Source organism: Ochotona curzoniae, unplaced genomic scaffold (assembly GCF_017591425.1).
Source record: "Ochotona curzoniae isolate NIBS_2020 unplaced genomic scaffold, NIBS_Ocur_1.0 scaffold_1852, whole genome shotgun sequence".
NCBI lineage: Eukaryota > Metazoa > Chordata > Mammalia > Lagomorpha > Ochotonidae > Ochotona > Ochotona curzoniae.
The window spans coordinates 22,736,010-22,754,322 of NW_024467087.1; the positions used below are offsets into that span (position 1 = coordinate 22,736,010).

An 18,313-nucleotide genomic window follows, 5' to 3' on the forward strand; every position below is an offset into this window, starting at 1 on the left:
AACTCCCACCCAGTCCTTCAGCCTCTGAGAGGCATTTACCTTCCTGCACCTGGGGCCAGGACTTGTGCTCGGTCCTTCCTCTGCACTCTTTCCCCCAGCCCCCAGGCTTTTGGTTGCAGCCCTACCTCTGTCTCCTTTGCTTGCCTGTATCCCTGGCTAGAACGCGGTTGTGCATCCTCTGCTTAGGTCCTCTTTGCTCTACTGGAAAGGTTTCTCGGGGAATTTGCTCTTTCTCCTGGGATAAGCATACCAATGTTGCCTCGAAGAGCATACCAGAAATGCCAATGGCTTGATGTGAGGCGTGGAGTGTTTTCAGCATGGGAGTGTGTGTCCCCTGTAGCCAAACCTCAATTTGACATAGAGGAGTTAGGCTAGGCAATGTCACATGATGAGAAAAAATCTATGTGGGCAGAATAGCTGACTACAGGAAAAACTACAGGCAGCTGCTTTCCAGTGACTTGGTTTTCATCCTGCACAGAGCAGGGTGGTGGATGCTTGTCTCAGGTCCCTAAATCTGTGAATAGTTAAGATGCTTATGTTCAAACCTTCCCTAGAAAGAGGAAGGCTCCATCTTCCCTTCAACTCTGGGCACCCGCAGACCCAGCCATGTGGCAGGAAGCCCTGCCTCTGACAGCTTTCACCAAGCCCAACCCACCATGGCGGCTGTCAAAAAGGAGGCTGTGCCAAAAGAACCACAGTCCTGCCTCAGATAGCCCTATCTACAACGCAGGTGGAGGGGGTGTTATTACCATATGCCTCTGCCACGGGCCAGAATCTAGAAACTGCTTATTCTCCTTCCTTCAGTCATCAAAGAAAAGAAGTTCACGTGGAAGAAAAAGGAAATGCTATATTACCCTGTGTAAATATGCTTAAGGTGTAGTTCCTAGGGATAAGGTGCCAGCTGAAAGGAACACCAGCAAGGCCTTGGGTCATTTCATGTATGAGAAGAAATGACTGGAGTATTCAGGGAATGAAGGAGAATCTCCAGCAGAAAGAAAGCGAGTAGACCACTGGGCAGAGATGGAAAATCTGGATGCATGGGCTCAGGGCAATGTTTCTAGGCTGTTCTGCAGCAACTATGTTTCTTTCCGGTGTTCGAACACTGGGATGAGAGGGCTGGGGAGCACTATAGTCAGTCTGACTCCAGTGAAATGAGGGTATGTCAACAAGTTTGCGCCCCAATAGAATTAGGAGCTAAAAAAAAAAAAATTGAGGTAAATTTTTTTAGCGTTAAAAAAAAAAAAACCTGACATCCGTTGCACAGGTTTTTTTTTTTTTTTAAAAAAAAAAACATGCAATTTTAAGAAACTTCTTGAAGGTCTCTTTTATGCACAAATTCCAAAAGTTTGTGCACCAAAATAAACTTATCTTTTAATTCTATTTTGCACAAACTTTCCCCCCCAAAGTCTCCTCTTTCAGTGCTATTTTTAAAATATGCTGTTCTCTAACACAGCGTGAGTCTCTGGCGGCCAACTGTTTTCTCTCCTTCCATGCTGAGTCAAATCTCCTCTGTTTAATTCATGCTGCTTCTGAATGGGAGCAAGTTTCCAAACTACAACTTACTTGTTAAAGTTAATAATAATAATAATAATAATAATAATAATAATAAAGCCTTCAGGGCTGGTGCCATGGCATAACAGGTTAAGCCTCTATCTGCAATGCCAGCATCCCATATGGGTGATAATTCTAGTCCTGGCTGCTCCATTTCCAACCCCACTCCTTGCTAATGTGTCTGAGAAAGCAGCAGAGCATGGCCCAATTCCCTGGGTCCTTCTTGCATCCATGCGGGAGACCTAGAGGAGGCTCCTGGCTCCTGGCTTCTGGCATTGGACTGGCCCAGCTCTGGCCATTGTAGTCATTTGGGAAGTGAACCAGCTGATAGAAGATCCATTTGTCTCTCTTCTCTGTAACTCTGCCTTTCAAATAAAAATAAGTAAATCTTTAAAACAAACAAAAGCTATCAAGGAAAGCCCTATCTTGGGGATGGGGGGATGGAAGGAGATCAGAGTTGTGTCTCACTGTAGGGCACAAAGTCAAGATCAATTTCATGGCTCACTGAAAAACCTGAGAAATATAAATGAGCCTTTTGCCTTATACTGCTCCAGGACCCTGACCTAAAGTTCCAGAGACAGGTGAACTGTGAATCTAACTCAGAGCCAGAAAAAGGACTAGGGAACTTCAAAAATTCTCCCAGATAAGTTTATCCTGGCGGCTCGAAATGCAAGTGGGGTTTTCACATAATAAGCATTTTCATCAACTGGTTAAAAGAACCCTGCCCTCAGCCATCCCCGCTCCCCCCACTTCCCGCCCCAGCTCCAGCTCTGCAGGGCTCTGGCCATTTGCTCTAAGAATGAGGCCCCAGTCTGTCCTGGGGTCATTAGCTTGTGGTCATGGGTTAATGACCTCTTCCTTTCAGCTTTTCCCTCTCTGGCTAAAACAGAAAAAAAAAAAAAGGCACTCAAAGGACAGCCTTGTCATGTGAGTGGAAAAAGCATCTGACTTTAATGAACTAGAGAAATCATCCTTGATACACTGGGATGTATAGCAGGCTAAGGTGTGGTAGTCTCAGGAGCAGGTGGCCTGGGGGTTGGCTCTACCTTCATCTCCGGACCCCTTAGGAAGCCTGCCTTAGGAAGGCTGTGGGGCGTTGCCGCTGCAGCCACTGTCTCAGTCTCCAGTCATTCTTTCAGAGATTCTTTCCTAACAAACCCAGCGCTTCTGCCCGCCCACAAGTGGCTGCAGGACGCTGACCTTTCCCCCTTCCTGTCCTGACTTCTCAGTTCTGAAGCTTTGGGACTGGCTCCCGGTCCGCTGGGACGTGGGCTCCCATTTGGTTAGGGAGTGCCCTACTGCCAGGGCCCTCCCGTCTGGGACAGGTACCTGAGAGAGGAGGGGGGTGGGCCCTCCCTATGTGATCTCTCCCTGAGTGCGACCCGGGATAACCCGGGGTGGAGTCTTGGCTGCAGCATTGGCGTCTCCTCTCAGAGCTCTCAAGTTCCCGTTGCCCCCTCAACGGTCCTGAAAGAAGGGAAACAGCTGGCGGAGAAGGCCGTGAATGTGCGCCACCCGGCTGCCCGCGGTGTTCTTCTCCCTGGCTCGTGTTGACGTCGATTTCTTGCTTGTCCCCACAGCCGTGGCGCCCGCTGAGCTCAAGGTCCGTTTCAGCGTCCATGCAGTGGCGGTGCTGCTGCTGTTGTTGTTGGCGTTGCCGCGTTCCCGGACGCTGGTCGCCTCCCAGTCCTCAGCCCCCGACAGCTCCCGCAGGTTCTGCGGCGCGTCGGACCGCAGGTAGTGGCACGCCCGGTGGCCGCTGTGGTCGCGGCGCGTGGGGTCAGCGCCTAGGGCTCCCACCAGTACCTTGATGACCATGTCGTGGCCCTGTATGGCGGCCAGGTGGAGTGGCGTGAGCCCACCGCTGCCAGCGGCGCTCACGTCGAGCCGCAGACCCCGGCGCTGGGCGAAGTCGTGCACCAGGATGATCTCCTCGTGGCGCCCGTGCTTGGCCAGCCAGTGCAGCACCGTGTAACCTGAGATCGGGTCGCACCGCAGCAGCAGTCCCGGCTCAGCTTCCAGCAGCTCCTGCAGCACCTCAAAGCGACCCTCGGCGGCCGCCAGGATCCACGCGTGCTCCCGCGGTTCCAGGCACAGCCCGCTGCCTCCCGGGCCACTTGAGCTGCTGGGTCCTCCCGCGGCCGCCGGATCCTCCGTGCGTTCTTCCGATAGCCACCGGGCGGGAGCCGTCCCCTGCAGCCCCAGCAGTTCCCGCAACGCTCCCCGCCGGCGCGCCGAGCCGGTTCCGGAGAGCATCAGCGAGCCCTGGGAGGGGCACTCCCGGAGGGGGAGGCCGGCGGTGACGCTGCCCCTGTACCTGCCCAAGCTACCGGTGTCCACTCTCGAGCGGCGCAGCTGTGGAGTTCCCCGCAGGCTCTGCGCAGCGGGCCCCAGAGAGGCCTTGGACGCGGGGTCCGGGGACCCCGGGGGTTCGGCCATGGTCTCGCAGCTGCCGTCAGAGCCCTTCCAGCGTCTACCGTTCGCTGCCCCGTCCCGGGCCCCACCGGGAGGGGAACTGGCGCTGGCGCTGGAGAAGGAAGCGGCTTGAGCAATTGGGTTCCGAGGGAGGGAGTGAAGGAGAAGAGGGAGGAAGCGAGAGAGCTACGGAGGGCGCCGCAGGGCGGTGGGGGGCGTGGAGGGCTGGGAGCTGCCACCGAGCTACCAGGGCCAGCCCCGCTCCAGCTCCCGGGGTACCACCGCCTAAGCAGCTGCCCGGAGTCAGGGGCGGCTCCGCCCGGAACGGCCAGGTGAGCGGCCAGCCCCGCCCCCTGCGCGAGGGGCGGGGCGCGCGGACCTGGGCGGGCGGCTGCCCTGGCAGCCCGGGTTTTAAGCATCCCGTTCGCTGCCCACGGGAAGGGGCTCTAGGGCGCCCCTCCCCGCCGGGCTGACCTCAGCTTTCCCCGAGGGGAGCCTGATCTTTGAACGCTCTGTGCCCTCACTCTCCGCCCCCCTTCTTTGCCCTTCCCTCTTATCTCAGCAGGAATCTCCCTGCACTTTGTCCCCGAACCGCCTTACTCCAGCGCCTAGCCTTCACGCGCAGGCTGCTTGGCCGTCCCCTTGTGACTCTGGCTCGGCTGCCCTGCCCTTTGCATGGCCTTCATCCTCCCCGCAGCGACCGCGCTCACGGAGGATTCCAGGGAAGAGACCCAAGGCACCGGAGGTCCAGACAGAAGCTCTTCCAGGGAACAGAGACTCCCCTTTCTTCTCTCAGTTCTCATTAACTTTCCCAGGTTGGCTTGAAGTGGCAGCTACAGGGGACGGGAAACCTGCGCGCGGGAACACTGCCCTCTTCTGAGGGGCAGCCCCTTCTCCGCTGTTGGGACGCGCAGCTTTCTATAAAACCGGAGCAGAATTCTCTTGTCTCCTGCTCTTCATCATTTTGGAGGAGTTCCGTCAGGGAGTAAGAGGGAGATTTTTGAGCCAGGGACGGTAGGAAGTCAGGAGACTTACAGCAGCCCAGACCAGAGAGAGTGGGGGGCTGAGACCAAGCCGATGCACTCTTCTTGCCCCAGCAATGGCACCAGTGATGGAAGGTGACAGAGCCCTTCCTTCTTAGCTGTCAGATACTTGGCACCTGAGTCGCTGGAGCTTTCCTCCATGGCAGCTTATGCATTTGAAGCCTGTACCTGAACTTGTGCTGTGTTCTAGACACTGTGCCACATGCTCTCTACATGTGTGCACTTTCACAATACTCCCGGTGGCCCTAAGGGCTAAACAGCACGACTGTCTCCATTTTGCCAAGAGCTTAGACCACTTGCCCAAGGTCACTCAGCAGGAAGTGTCAGAGCTGATCTGTTTGCCACCATAGCGCTTTTTTTTTTCTCCCTGGCACAAACGGACTGGCCTTCAAGCCAGGCTTATCAACAGCAGCTCATTCACCCAAGTCTTAACCTCCAGCCAAGCGGAGCCTTTCTTTAACCTGTGCTCCTCCAGTAGGAGCTGCTTGGCTCACAGCTTCTGTCTAGTGCCATTCTCCTCGTCTTTCAAGGGTGGCCTCGGTCCCCCCTTCCCTAGGCAGCCACCATGGCTTAACCCCAAGCCTCTGTTGCTCAGACTCCTTTTGTAGCCACCATAGGAGACCTTGTGCTATATCTCTTTCCACCTGCTGTGACATGTTGCTCAAACTCTGACAAGCCTAGCTGGTTTAACTCAGGCATCCTGGAAAACCATGATGCCGTGTGTTGAGCCACAGAGCCACGTGCCTTGGTGCTCATTCTCCCTCTCCCTGCCACACATGGGATCTGTCGGATATGAAGAGCAGCTCATGTGTGCATAGGCCCCGTTCCTAAAGGTAAAGAAGGTAGTGATTAAGTGATTTCTTCCTTGAGCTGCTTAGCCAAAGCCACCTTCTGGCTTTGCTAGGTCCTCAGAGACCAAGCCCCAAGCCAGAGTAGGCCCCAAGCTTTCAGACTTTCATTTTCAAAATGAACCCTGACTGACAAGCAGCTAGCTACTTCCGTTGCTCTGGAAACTCCCCTCCAAAACCCCAAATCTGTAAACACGAAACCACACACACACACACACACACACACACACACACACACACACACACACACACACTTCCACAATATGCAAACAGCTGCAGCTATATATGTATATTTTTATATCAAAATACCAGCCTGGAGAACACAGGATGGAAGAATGCTTGGATTATTCATTTTCCTTGTCATTAAGCAGGCAACCCCCTCCCCTATCAGCACTAATAATATCTCTGGTTCCAGTTCAAAGACTACAAAGGCGACCACCTAAGCAGCCCTCAGACCTATGACACACGTGCACTTGCTTAACTCCATTACCTGAGACCAGCGCTAAGGTGCCTACCTAGCAACTTGTTTCATCTCGGCTTAGCGAGTGCTTTCTGTTGTGGGTCATGGGCTCCACACAGGATTCCCCAGACCCATCTCCTTGAGTAGGAAGGGCTCTGGAATGTGACACCAGGAAGTGGTAAAGCACAGGGAAGTGGAAAGCACAGGGACTAGTACCAACCCAGTTACAACTAAGATGCATCTGCTACCCCTGCAGGGAGGGCTGCGAGAACTCCAGAGACCCTTGGAAAGGCCCCCTACCTCCAAACTGCACGTAGAATGGGTATTTGCATTGCAGATAGTCTGTGCCTGGTGTCTTTTCCCACTAGGAGTTTCTCCTATATTCATGAGTCTATTTGTAGATCCTGTACTTTTAGAGCCAGAAGACAGGCCGGGGTTGTGGCATTATGGGTAAAGCCATGTGAGTGCCAATTTGAGTCCTGGTTGCTTCACTTCTGATCCAGCTCCCTGTTGATGCATCTGGGAAAAGCAGCAGAAGATGGGCCAAGTGCTGGGGCTCTGCCAACCAGGTGAAGACCCAGACGAAGCTTCAGGCTCCTGGCTTTGACCTGGCCCAGCCCTGTCTGTTGCAGTCATTTAAGGAAGTAATCTAGTAGACACCTCTCTGTGTCTCTGTCCTTCTCTCTCTCTGCAAATCTGCCTCTCAAAGAAATAAAGATTTTAAAGTCTTTAAAAATATATATATTTTTATTTATCTGAAAGGCAGAGTTACGGAGATAGGAGGAGAGAATCTTGTATCTGTTTGTTCACTCCCCAAGTGGCTACAACAGCCAGACTTGGACAGGCCAGGAGCCAGGAGCTTCTTCTGGGTCTCCCACTTGGGTTCAGGGAGCCAAGCACTTGGCTCATCTTCCGCTGCTTTCCCAGGTGCATTAGCAGGGAGCTGGTTGGGAAGTGGAGCAGCTCCGTCTTGAATAAGCACCCATATGAGATGCTGACATTGCAGGCAGAGTCTTAGGTTGCTATGTCACAATGCTGGCCCCAAATAAATAAAGATTAGAAAAGAAAAAGAGCTAAAAGAAGTTAATGTGGGCCCTGGTGCGGTAGCCTAATGGCTAAAGTCCTTGCTTTGCACATACCGGGATTCCATATGGGTGCCGGTTCTAATCCCAGCAGCTCCACTTCCCATCCAGCTTCCTGCCTGTGGCCTGGGAAAGCAGTCAAGAAGGGCCTGAAGCCTTGGGACCCTGCACCCACATGTGAGACCCAGAAGAAGCTCCTGGCTGGTGGCTTCGGATTGGCTCAGCTCTAACCATTGCGGCCGCTTGGGGAGTGAACCAGTGGATGAAAGATCTTCTTCTCTGTCGCTCTTCCTCTCTGTATATCTGACTTTCCAATTGGAAAAAAAAATCTTAAAAAAGAAGAAGTCAATGTTTCCTTTGTCTTCATTTTCCAAATGAAGTTTAATCATCAGAGAGGCTGACAGAGGTAACAGAGAGGCAGAGAAACTTAAACATGACAAGTCTTGCAGAAGAGAGATTAGAAGTCTTAGAGTGAGGATCAGCAATGATCTGCAAGACCTAATTTGCATTTAACTTTTTGGGAAGTTGCCAGTGGGATTTTGGAATCCAGAAAAATGCTTGAGTGGCTGCAAAACAGGCAAGAGGAATGTTGAAAGATGGTACGTCAAGTCCCTGAGGCTTTCACAGTCCTTGGTCAAGAAGGGAGTGGGGGAATGTTCTTGATGTTCCAGATAGGAGATGGAACCTTCCAGAGCAGTGGTGATAGTGTCAGGATGCTCAGCCGGAGCGAACCAGGGGAGCGTGGCTGCGTACAGGGAGTGTGTGAACAGTTGCCGGATATCACTGATCCTGGTTGCCGTTTCCTCCTCCATGTCAGAGCGTTACATGGCAAGTCCTCATTTTGAAGACACAAGGGTACATGTCATGTTTAGTAAATACTTTGTAAGTGCTTGCCCAATACTTTAGAACTGCTTTGGCCCTGTCAGTCCTTCAGTAAAGTAATGTACCTCTTAAGGACAAAAGATTCCCATATTATTCTAAGAGTTTTGTAGTAGGTGGGAAGATGAAGTGGACCTATATGTGAACCCTGCGACCTCTTGGAATAACAGAAAGGGAATAGAAAGAAGGAGTAGAAAGAACTCTCTAAGCCTGAGTGGAAGCGGACAAGTTGTGTAACACTTGAGTGAGGCTAACTGAGCGGTGAGGCAGGTGCCTCACGGCCCAGCAGAGACCTTGAAGTGTGACAAGAACAAAATTTCCATTACAGGTTTCATTGATAACTGCCATTGAAAAATGCCAAGTCCTTTAAAAGACTTTGTGGGGCCCCGCGCGGTGGCGCAAGTGGTTAAAGGTCCTCGCCTTGCACGCCCGGGATCCCATATGGGCGCCGGTTCTAATCCCGGCAGCCCCGCTTCCCTTCCAGCTCCCTGCTTGTGGCCTGGGAAAGCAGTCGAGGACGGCCCAAGGCTTTGGGAACCTGCGCCCGCGTGGGAGACCCGGAAGAGGCTCCTGGCTTCGGATCGGCGTAGTATCGACCCGTTGCGCTCACTTGGGGAGTGAATCATCGGATGGAAGATCTTCCTCTCTGTCTCTCCTCTCTGTATATCCGCCTTTCCAATAACAAAATAATAAAAATAAATCTTTAAAAAAAAAAAAAAAAGACTTTGTGTATTACCCTGCTGAGACGCCAGAGGGAGCCCTACCAGGAGTGGCTGAGAAACCCAAAAGGACCACCCAGGTTTCCAGCTGGTAGGCAAGAGACATTGCAGGCTGTTTGGAAGGTGAATTCAGGTCGTAGGTCAGACTGCTTACTTGTGGCCCTGAAGCAGCTCCGAGGAAGGGGATGCTAGCGCCAGGGGCTGTGGTAGGAAGGACAGGGTGTCGTCTTGGACAGAATGTGAACCATCCGGAATGAGAGGGATGGTAATGAGCTGTACCAAGTGGTTCCTTCTGTTAGTCTAGAGGAGCTGGCTTCTATGACATGCAAAGTCATCAGAGTGCTTTAGTTTTTATAAATTTTTTTTTTAAAAAAAGATTCATTTTTATTGGAAAGGCAGATTTACAGAGAGAAGGAGAGATGGGATCACTTCCCAAGCGGCCGCAATGGCCAGGGCTGAGGCAGTCTGAAGCCAGGAGCCTCTTCCAGGTCCTATGTGGGTGCAGAGTTCTCAGGTTTTGGGCCATTCTCAACTGCTTTCTCAGGCCATAAGCAGGGAGCTGGAAGGGGAGTAGGGCAGCTGGGATTAGAACCAGTGCCCATATGGGATCCATATGGTGAGGATTTAGCCATTGAGTCTTTGTGTGGAGTCCAGAGTATAAAATTTTTGCCATCGGGGCAGGGACAAGGAAAGCAACTGAGCTAGCTTAGGCTTTCAGTAGGTGTTTGTTTTAAAAACATTTTAAAAAGTGTATGTATTTACCTAGCAGCTGAAGTCCTCGTCTTGCATGTGCCAGGATCCCATATGGGCGCTGGTTCATGTCCCTGAGGCCCCGCTTCCCTTCCAGCTCCCTGCCTGTGGCCCGGGAAAGCAGTAGAGGATGGTCCAAAGCCTTGGGACCCTGCACCCGTGTGGGAAATCTGGAAGAGGCTCCTGGCTCCTGGCTTCAGATTGCCTCAGCTCTGGCTGTTGTGGCCACTTGGGGAGTGCCCCCCTGATGAAAGATGTTCCTCTCTGTATCTCTTCCTCTTTGTATATCTGACTTTCCAACAAAAATAAATAAATCTTAAAGGAAGATTAGGTAAAATTATAAAAAAGTGTATGTATCTATTTGAAAGGGGACATGTATGTGTATACATACTGAAAGGGAAAGAGAGAGAGAGATTTCATCAACTGAGTCACTTCCCAACTGTACACAACAGCCAGGACTGGGCCAGGCTGAAACCAGGAGCATGTGGGTTGATGAAGTGGATGGCAAGGACTCAGCCTTTGAGCCATCACTTGCTGCCTGTTGGGATTGAATGAGGAAGCACAGCAGCTGGGGTATGATCCAGGCCCTCTGGTATGAGATGTGACTGCCTCAAGTGTCAGCTTAACATGTTGCACCCCCACATGCATCCCTTACTTTCATTTTGTTTAAGAAAGTATTTATTTATTTGACAGAGAGAGAGAGATAGAGAGCTCTTTCATCCACTGATTCACTCCCTAAATGGCTGCAACAGCGCAGAAGCCAGGAGCCAGGAACTTTCGGGTTTCCTATGTGGGTGCAGGGGCCCAAGAACTTGAACCATTATCTACTGTTTTTTGAAGTGCATTAACAGGGAGCTGGGTCGCAAATGGAGGTGCCAGGACTTGGATCAATGCATATACAGAATGCTGACACCATAGGTGGAGGTTTAACCTACTAAGCCATGGCACTGGCCCCTTTTCATTCCATTTCTATGAGATGTCTCGAAGAGGTGGGCCCTTAAAGACAGAAAATAGGCTATTGGCCATCAGTGTACGTGTAGGAGGACAGAATTGACTGCAAAGTGCCAGCTAATCAGTGTGTTTCCCTTGAGCTATTCAAAGTGTTCTGGAAATTGATAGTGGTGAAAAATGCATAACCTTGTGAGTGTACTGAAAACTACTGATATGTATCCTTTATAATAAATTTATTTTATTTTTGATGATATTTACATAGTTGAGTATTCATACCTATGTGGACCACTGATTAAGGTGAGGAGGGTTGAGGAATGGGAGAAGGAGGATGAGACAATTGTTTCCAATTCTTTTCTTCCTGTATCTGGGGGAAAAGTAGGGAGAGAAGGAAAGAGGGCTGCTTGCAGCTGCCCAACTGCATCAGTACCCAGGGTCAATGTTATCCCAAGACCCTCAGTGTGGAGGATGTTCTGAGGATACTGCTCAAGTGGTTTTGATAGTTCTGAGATACTGCTGACAAAGCTCCAAGGTTGAGGAAATCCTTCCAAGGTCCGTTGGCTGACATAGTCCACCTTAGAGTCTCCATTCACCCAGATGCTTACTGTAAACACTTCGCTGGGGTAGTTGCCCATTTTGTTCTGCATCCGTTATTAGACATCCTCTGCAGGCCTCCATGATCTGACATTTCCCCCATGTGCATCTGGGCATGCCATTCACTGCACTGGTTTCAGCAAACGAGGAGGCACAGTATTAGTACATTTACTCCATGGTCAGGTCCTGTGATTTTCACTATAGCTGGAGTTCTGAGGTCAAGTTGGTAGGCGGGGGGGGGGGGGGGGGGGGGGGCGGGGAGGGAGCTCCCCAATGAAACATTGACTGGGGTGACCCCAAACCTGACCCCTGTGCGCTAGCCAATACATGGTCCAGCTTAGTCCATTATCCACATCCGTCTACACACACAGGTGGTTGCAGTTTCCCGGTCAGTTCTATCCCCGGCCCCAACTCACACAAATCAACGAATGCTGCTGCCCAGCCTATCCCTGACCATCACACACTCAACCTTCACATATACCAGCGGGAACTGCAGCCTAATCAGACAGACCCTCAGTAACCAGACCTCCAGACCTTGCTCACAGCCATGGTTTCTTGCGCAGGCCAGTATGTGCAGCAGACTGGCAGCACATTGGTCTAGTCTGTCCCCATCCCATTCGGCTTTTGTACACACCAATGGGTGCTGCGGCCCAGCTCAGCCCATCTGACTCCACTATCCAGCCCACACTTAATGTTGGTGGGTGCTACTGCCTGACCAGCCAGGCCTTCCCCCAGCCCTGGTTTGCATGCTCACCAGTGGGAGCTACAGCCCATCAGAGGGGTGTCCACAGTTTCCCTACTGGGCCCACTCCCAGCCCCAGAATTTGCACTTTCCAGGTGGTTCTGTGGTCTAGTCTTAAGGTACTTGCCCCAAGTCTCAGCACTTGCCAGCTGATGCTGTGGCAAAGCCCAAGCAGCCTGCACTTATTCTGGCTCATGCATGTACCAGTGGATACAGTCTGGCTCTCCTAACCCAGCTCACATGTTGTAGTCCTGCCCAGAATGGTTGCCTTAAGTCCCAGCTCTCAAATTCACCAGTGGGAACAGTGATCCTGCATGGGAGCCCCATGCTGACCCCCTATTGAGCACACCCCTCCCCCTACTAGGATCTTATGTGTGTTGTTGATGCTGCAGCCCTGTCTAGTATGGCTCACCTCACCTTGGCATTTACCAGTAGGTGCTGCAGCCTGGCTTAATCTGGCCTGCTACTAGTTCCAGCTCATGGGTGCTACAACCTAACCCACCCCAACCTGCCCCCAGTCCCAACGCTAATGTGAACTGGCTGGTGTTGCAGCTCACCCTGGCCTGGTCTGCACCCTATCCTGGTTCTCAAATCTGCCAAGATGGTATGAATTGACCCAGCCTGGCCTGCCCCTAGACTTGAGTCACACGTATACCAGTGAGTACTGTAACCTCGTTGGTCTGGGCTGCTCCCAGCCTTGGGGAATTCCTCAAGCTCCTCTATCAAACCATCACCCACTCACAGAACTTATACACACCAGTGTGTTCTTGGCCTAGCTTGACTTGGTCTACCTCCTGTCCTGGCATTCACCAGCAGGAACAGATGCTTGCAAATGGGCCCACACCCATTCTGGCTTGTATGAGTGTTACAGCCCGTTTCCACCTGGTCCATCTCCAGATCATTTGACAGAGCAGGTAAGACACCTCTTGGGATGCCTATTTCCTGTATCAGTGTGCCTAGACTGTAGTCTCAGCTCTGCTTGTGACTTCAGCTTCCTGCTAATGTGCACCCTGGGAAGCAGTGGTGATGGCTCAAGCCCTTGGGTCCCTGCCACACATGCGGGAGATCCAGATGGCGTTCCACATTTCTAGCTTTGGTCTAGCCTAGCCTTGGCTATTGTGGGCATTTGGGGAGTGAATCAGTGGATGTGAGCTCTGCTTCTGTGTCTTGCAAATAAATACTTTCAAGGAGTGAAAACTTAAAAAAAAAAAATCATGACACAGATTCAAAAAAGAGCACAAAAAGTATATAACTTGATAATTTTTCCCCAATTGAACACACCTGTATAACCACCAGCCAGAATAGGAAATAATCTTATCACAGCACCCAGAAATCCCCTTTGTCCCCTCCCTGTCCTTGTCCCCCCAATCCTTGTTCCTGTATGATGAATTATCCCAAAGCTTATTGCAAAAAAAAAAAAAGAGAAAAAAAAAAAAAAAAAGAGAGAGCCACTACATTATGCTTATGTAGCCTGGAGTTCAGGGATTCAGATGGAACACATGGGGATGGTTGTATTTGCTCCATGCTGTCTGGCACGTTGGCTAGGTGTGACTGGGCACCCAAGGATAGAAACCTCTGGGGAAATCTTTTCTCACTTGTCTTCTCATCTGATGGCTGGGGTTTCAGCAGGATCTTCAGGCCAGGACACTTGCCCATGGCTTCTCTCTGGGGTTTGTGAGGGGTTTGTGATGGCACTTCGGGCTGGGTAGCATCAATCCTACTCCACTCTGTGTGCTGCCCAGGTTCATGGGATGGGGACATGAGTTGATCCTCTCAAAAGGAAGAGGGTCAAATGATTTCTAGTAATTTTGCAAAACTGCAATGGTAAAAAATAGCCTGCATGTTTGCCACCAAAGCCTTGTTAAGCATCCTGTTTGTGAATGTCTAGATTTTTAGAGCTCTTGCTGAGCTTGGCGGCTTCATAGTATTATAGGTGAATACTTCAAGACAAAGTACATACTTAAAGTGAATTCATCATTGACAGTAGAGGATGCGAATCGAACTTAAGGAACTGTCATGATATTTTCTTGCTGCTTCTGGCTGATTTCTGATCAGAACGAACTTGTGAATTGTTTTGACTTTGTAGTAAGGCTAATGGAGAGCTCAGATGAGGAATGGCAGTTAAATCAACTCTGTAACTGTCCTGCTGTCTACTTGTATTCTCATCTGCATTTAGAATGTAGTTTATTTGTAAAAATATATATTTTAAAATATTTATTTTTATTGGAAAGTCAGATATACAGAGAGGAAGAAAGATATAGAGGATCTTCCATCTGCTAATTCACTTCCTAAGGTGTTTACAACAGCCAGAGCTGAGCCAAGCCGAAGCCAGGAGCCCAGAGCCTCTTCTTGATCTCCCATGCTGGTGCAGGGTCCCAAGGCTTTGGGACATTCTCTATTGCTTTGACAGGCCGTAGTCAGAGAGTCGGATGGGAAATGGGGCCACTGGGATTAGAACCGGCGACCATATGGGATGCCTTCGTGTACAAGGCAAAGATTTTAGCCACTAGGCTACCATGCTGGGCCCGGTGTAGAAATATTTTTGAGCTATTTTTCCATTTGAGGAGGATTGGTTTAGTGAAAACCAGATTACATAATTTGTAAATTCACAACCCAACATAGAAATCACAGAATTTATGAATAGGCTAAAAATAAAACCAAAAGAAGGTAAGTGCGACTGTCAACACTTCAGTGCATGGTACCCCACTTCTTCCTTTTGGATATCCATCATGAGGCTCTTCAGAATGAAACAAATAAGCATTGTCATGTCAATCCAGGCCTCAGGTATTATATATGTTATGGTTCAATTTCTTTTTTTAATATTTATATTTTTGTTACCAAGCATTTTACCAGTTCTATATTTTAGTTTTAAAATTTTACTATTTGCTTGAAAGCAGAGTGACAGAGAGAGGCAGTTACAATGAGAAAGAGAGAAATCTTTCATCTACTTGTTCACTCCTCAAATGTCCACAATAGCTAGGACTGGCCAGGTTAAAGCCAGGAAATGGGCGCTCCATCCAGGTATTCCACAAGGATGGCAGGAGCCCAAGGTGTTGCATTATTTTCCACTAGCTTCCCAGGTGCATTATCATGGAGCTGGAGCAGAAGTTGAATAGGCAGGGCTGCAACTGGCACTCTTGTATTGGTTGTAGGTGCTCCAAACAGCAGCTTAAGCTGTTACACTATTAATTAATTCCAGAAGTTGTAGTATTTGCTTCTAACCTCTCAGTGATGACACACTTCACTTTAGAGGCAATAATTTCACTACATTGATCCCATATTTAAAAATATATTTTTATTATTATTTTTATTTGAAAAGTAGATGTACAGAGAGAAAGAGAGACAGAAAGATCTTCTATCCTATCCATTGGTTCCCTCCCAAAATGGCCACAGTTGTTGGAGCTGAGTCAATCCAAAGCCAGGAGCTCTTCTGGGTCTGGTACGTGGGTGCAGGGCCCCAAGGCTTTGGACCGTCCTCGACTGCTTTCCCAGGCCACAGGCAGGGAGCTGGATGGGAAGCAGATCAGTAGAACTGCTGCTCATATGGGATGCAGGTGTCATAGGCAGAAGCTTAGCCTTCTATGTCACCATGCTGATCCCTGCATTACTCCTATTTTATAAATAAGGTAACGGATGCTGACAGGTGAAGAAAAAAAAAAATTTGAGGATGCATAGCAAGTAGGCAATGGAGTCAGTATTGAAAAAGGTGTTTTTTACTCTATTTCCAAACTTCCTTAAAAAAAAAAAAAGATTTGAAAGGTAGAATCTGAGAGAGAGAGAGAGAGAAGCTGCACACAGAAATTGAGTATTTTGAGAAGGAACTCTGCCAAGGCATTCTACCTGGGAGGAAGCAATCAACCAAAAGCCAAAGCCCTCAGGGGCAGGTGTTGTTCCTAAGATGCACTGAAGCTCATTTGGGAGACTCAGCAGCAACCAGAGAAGGACTGAGACACATCAGCGTGAGCAGCCTGAGAATGGAAGCCATGGGAAAGGAGCAGTGTGCCCACAGGGCTCCTGGTTAGCAAAGCCAGAGCCCCAGGCACCACACATGCCTAAGATAACTGGCCATGTGCTCTCCTCTGCTGCTCTCTGGCCATGTGAGGATCCACCTGAAGACCTCCTGATCAGTTAGGAAACAGGAAAGCCACAGGTTCCTGTTTGCTCTGAAATGTGGGTCCCCAAAGGAACACAAGCAGCCGGAACAGGCATGGAGTTGTTCTCTTTTCTCTAAGTGGGGATCCCTCTGGCTGCTCCCTCTCGAAAACATGTTTATTCATTTCTCCTTCTCCTCCCCCTCCTTTTTTTTTTTTAATGGATGGGAAGTGGAGCTGCTGGGATTAGAACCAGCACCCATATGGGATCCCGGCATGTTCAAGGTGAGGACTTTAGCTGCTAGGCCACCGTGCTGGTCCCTCTTCCCTCTTCTTTTAAAGATTTATTTATTTTGGGCACAGCTCAATGGCTAAAGCGGTTAAATCCTCCCCTTGCAAGTACCAAGATCCCATATGGGCATTGGTTCATGTCCAGCAGATGGAACATCTTTCTTTTCTTTCTCTTTCTCTCTTTTTAAGTTTTATTTTTATTGGAAAGTAAGATTTACAGAGAGAAGGAGAGATACAAATACTTTCATCTATTGCTTCACTCCTCAAATGGGCGCCAAAAGATGGAGTTGAGTTGATTCAAATCCAGGAGTCGGGAGCTTCTTCCAGATCTCCCATGTGAGTGTAGAGTCCCAAGGCTTTGGGCCATCCTTGGCTACTTTCCCAACCATAAATAGGGAGCTGGATCAGAAGTGGAGCCTCTGAGACATGAACCAGTGCCCACATGGGATGCTGACATTTAGAGGTGGATGATTTGCTTATGAATGACCCACAGTGCTATTCCCTTTTCTTTCTTTTTTTTTTCATTTTTCATCATGCATTTTAATTTTTTTAATTAATTACATTGCATTATGTGACACAGTCTCATAGGCTCTGGGATTCCCCCAATCCCTCCCTGTACCCTCCCCCCATGGTGGATTCCTCCACCTTGTTGCAGTATTACAGATCAAATTAAGTCCAGATTCTTTTATTGCAAGCATATACAAAACATAGAGTCCAGCATTTTATTGTCCGGATAAATTCAATGGCTTCTTGGGGGAGACCACCTCTGGTCTGAAGGTAGAGCTGGCAGACTATCATCCCGATCAGTTTGAAAGCCCCAACATAACATCAACAACAACTTACAACATTATGGAATTAATTGACATGGTATTGAGTAACAAATATGTTTTAAAAAATACAAGTTCTTAACCACATCCCAAGACTACTTCATTGACATTTCAATTTTAGTTTATATACAACCGGCTTCTATACACTTTAAAACGGCTATAGGGTACTATCCTTTTGTCTTCTTATTAAAACCTACCGAGAGGGACTGGCGTGGTAGCCTAGCAGTTAAAGTCCTTGCCTGTCACATGCCAGGATCCTGTATGGGTGCTGGTTCATATCCTTGCAGCCTCGCTTCCCATCCAACTCCCTGCCTGTGGTCTGGGAAAGCAGTCCAAAGACGGCCCAAAGCCTTGAGAGCCTGCACCTGCATATGAGACCCAGAAGAAGCTCCTGGCTTCAGATTGGTTCAGCACTGCCCACTGTGGCTGCTTGGTGAGTGAATCAACAGATGGAAGATCTTCCTCTCTGTCTCTCCTCCTCTCTGTATATCTGACTTTGCAATACAAATAAAATAAATCTTAATAAATAAATAAATAAAGCTGCCGTGACATTACTGGATTGATTCATTCTCATGAAGAGAGGTTCCCTCTGGCGGCCCCACTTTCATAAACCTCTCATCTCTGTCTCGTATCATTATGCATCACTCCTGTCTTGAAACTCCGACTCATGCTACACTGGTTGCAGCAGCTGGATCCTTCCCTGTTTCCTCACATGGCAGAGGGACTTGAAAGAACTGGAGTGCCCCCTTCAACTCCTCTTTTTAAGGGTGCTCATTTGTGAAGACTCTGCTATCAGCATCTCATCCCCTCCTAATTGCCCCATCTGTCAATTCCATTGCACAATTGATTTGATTTCCAGACAGGAATGGGGGTGCAGAGGGCACATTGAGACCGCAACCAGGAACTGGAGCCAGACATGGGGAGAGAGAAAAGGAGTGGGCTCAAATGCAGAAGTGGACCACAAACGGTTCATGAAAGGAATTAAATTCTCAGAAACTCAGTTCTAGAATCTTCAACTCTAATGGTCAGGAAGCCTTCTTGGGAGTGTTGCGTGTTGACTTTGTTCCATCTGC

General features: G+C 49.4%; 1 protein-coding gene across 1 annotated transcript; it reads right to left on the reverse strand.

Annotated features, from left to right (window-relative positions):
- Positions 1-2,479: 2,479 nt before the first annotated feature.
- On the reverse strand, positions 2,480-4,268 carry SOWAHD (sosondowah ankyrin repeat domain family member D). Its single transcript, XM_040999618.1, has one exon. It carries the CDS (start codon positions 3,988-3,990, stop codon positions 3,010-3,012), a length of 981 nt encoding a protein of 326 aa, XP_040855552.1. The 5' UTR covers positions 3,991-4,268; the 3' UTR covers positions 2,480-3,009.
- Between the last annotated feature and the right edge of the window lie 14,045 nt (positions 4,269-18,313).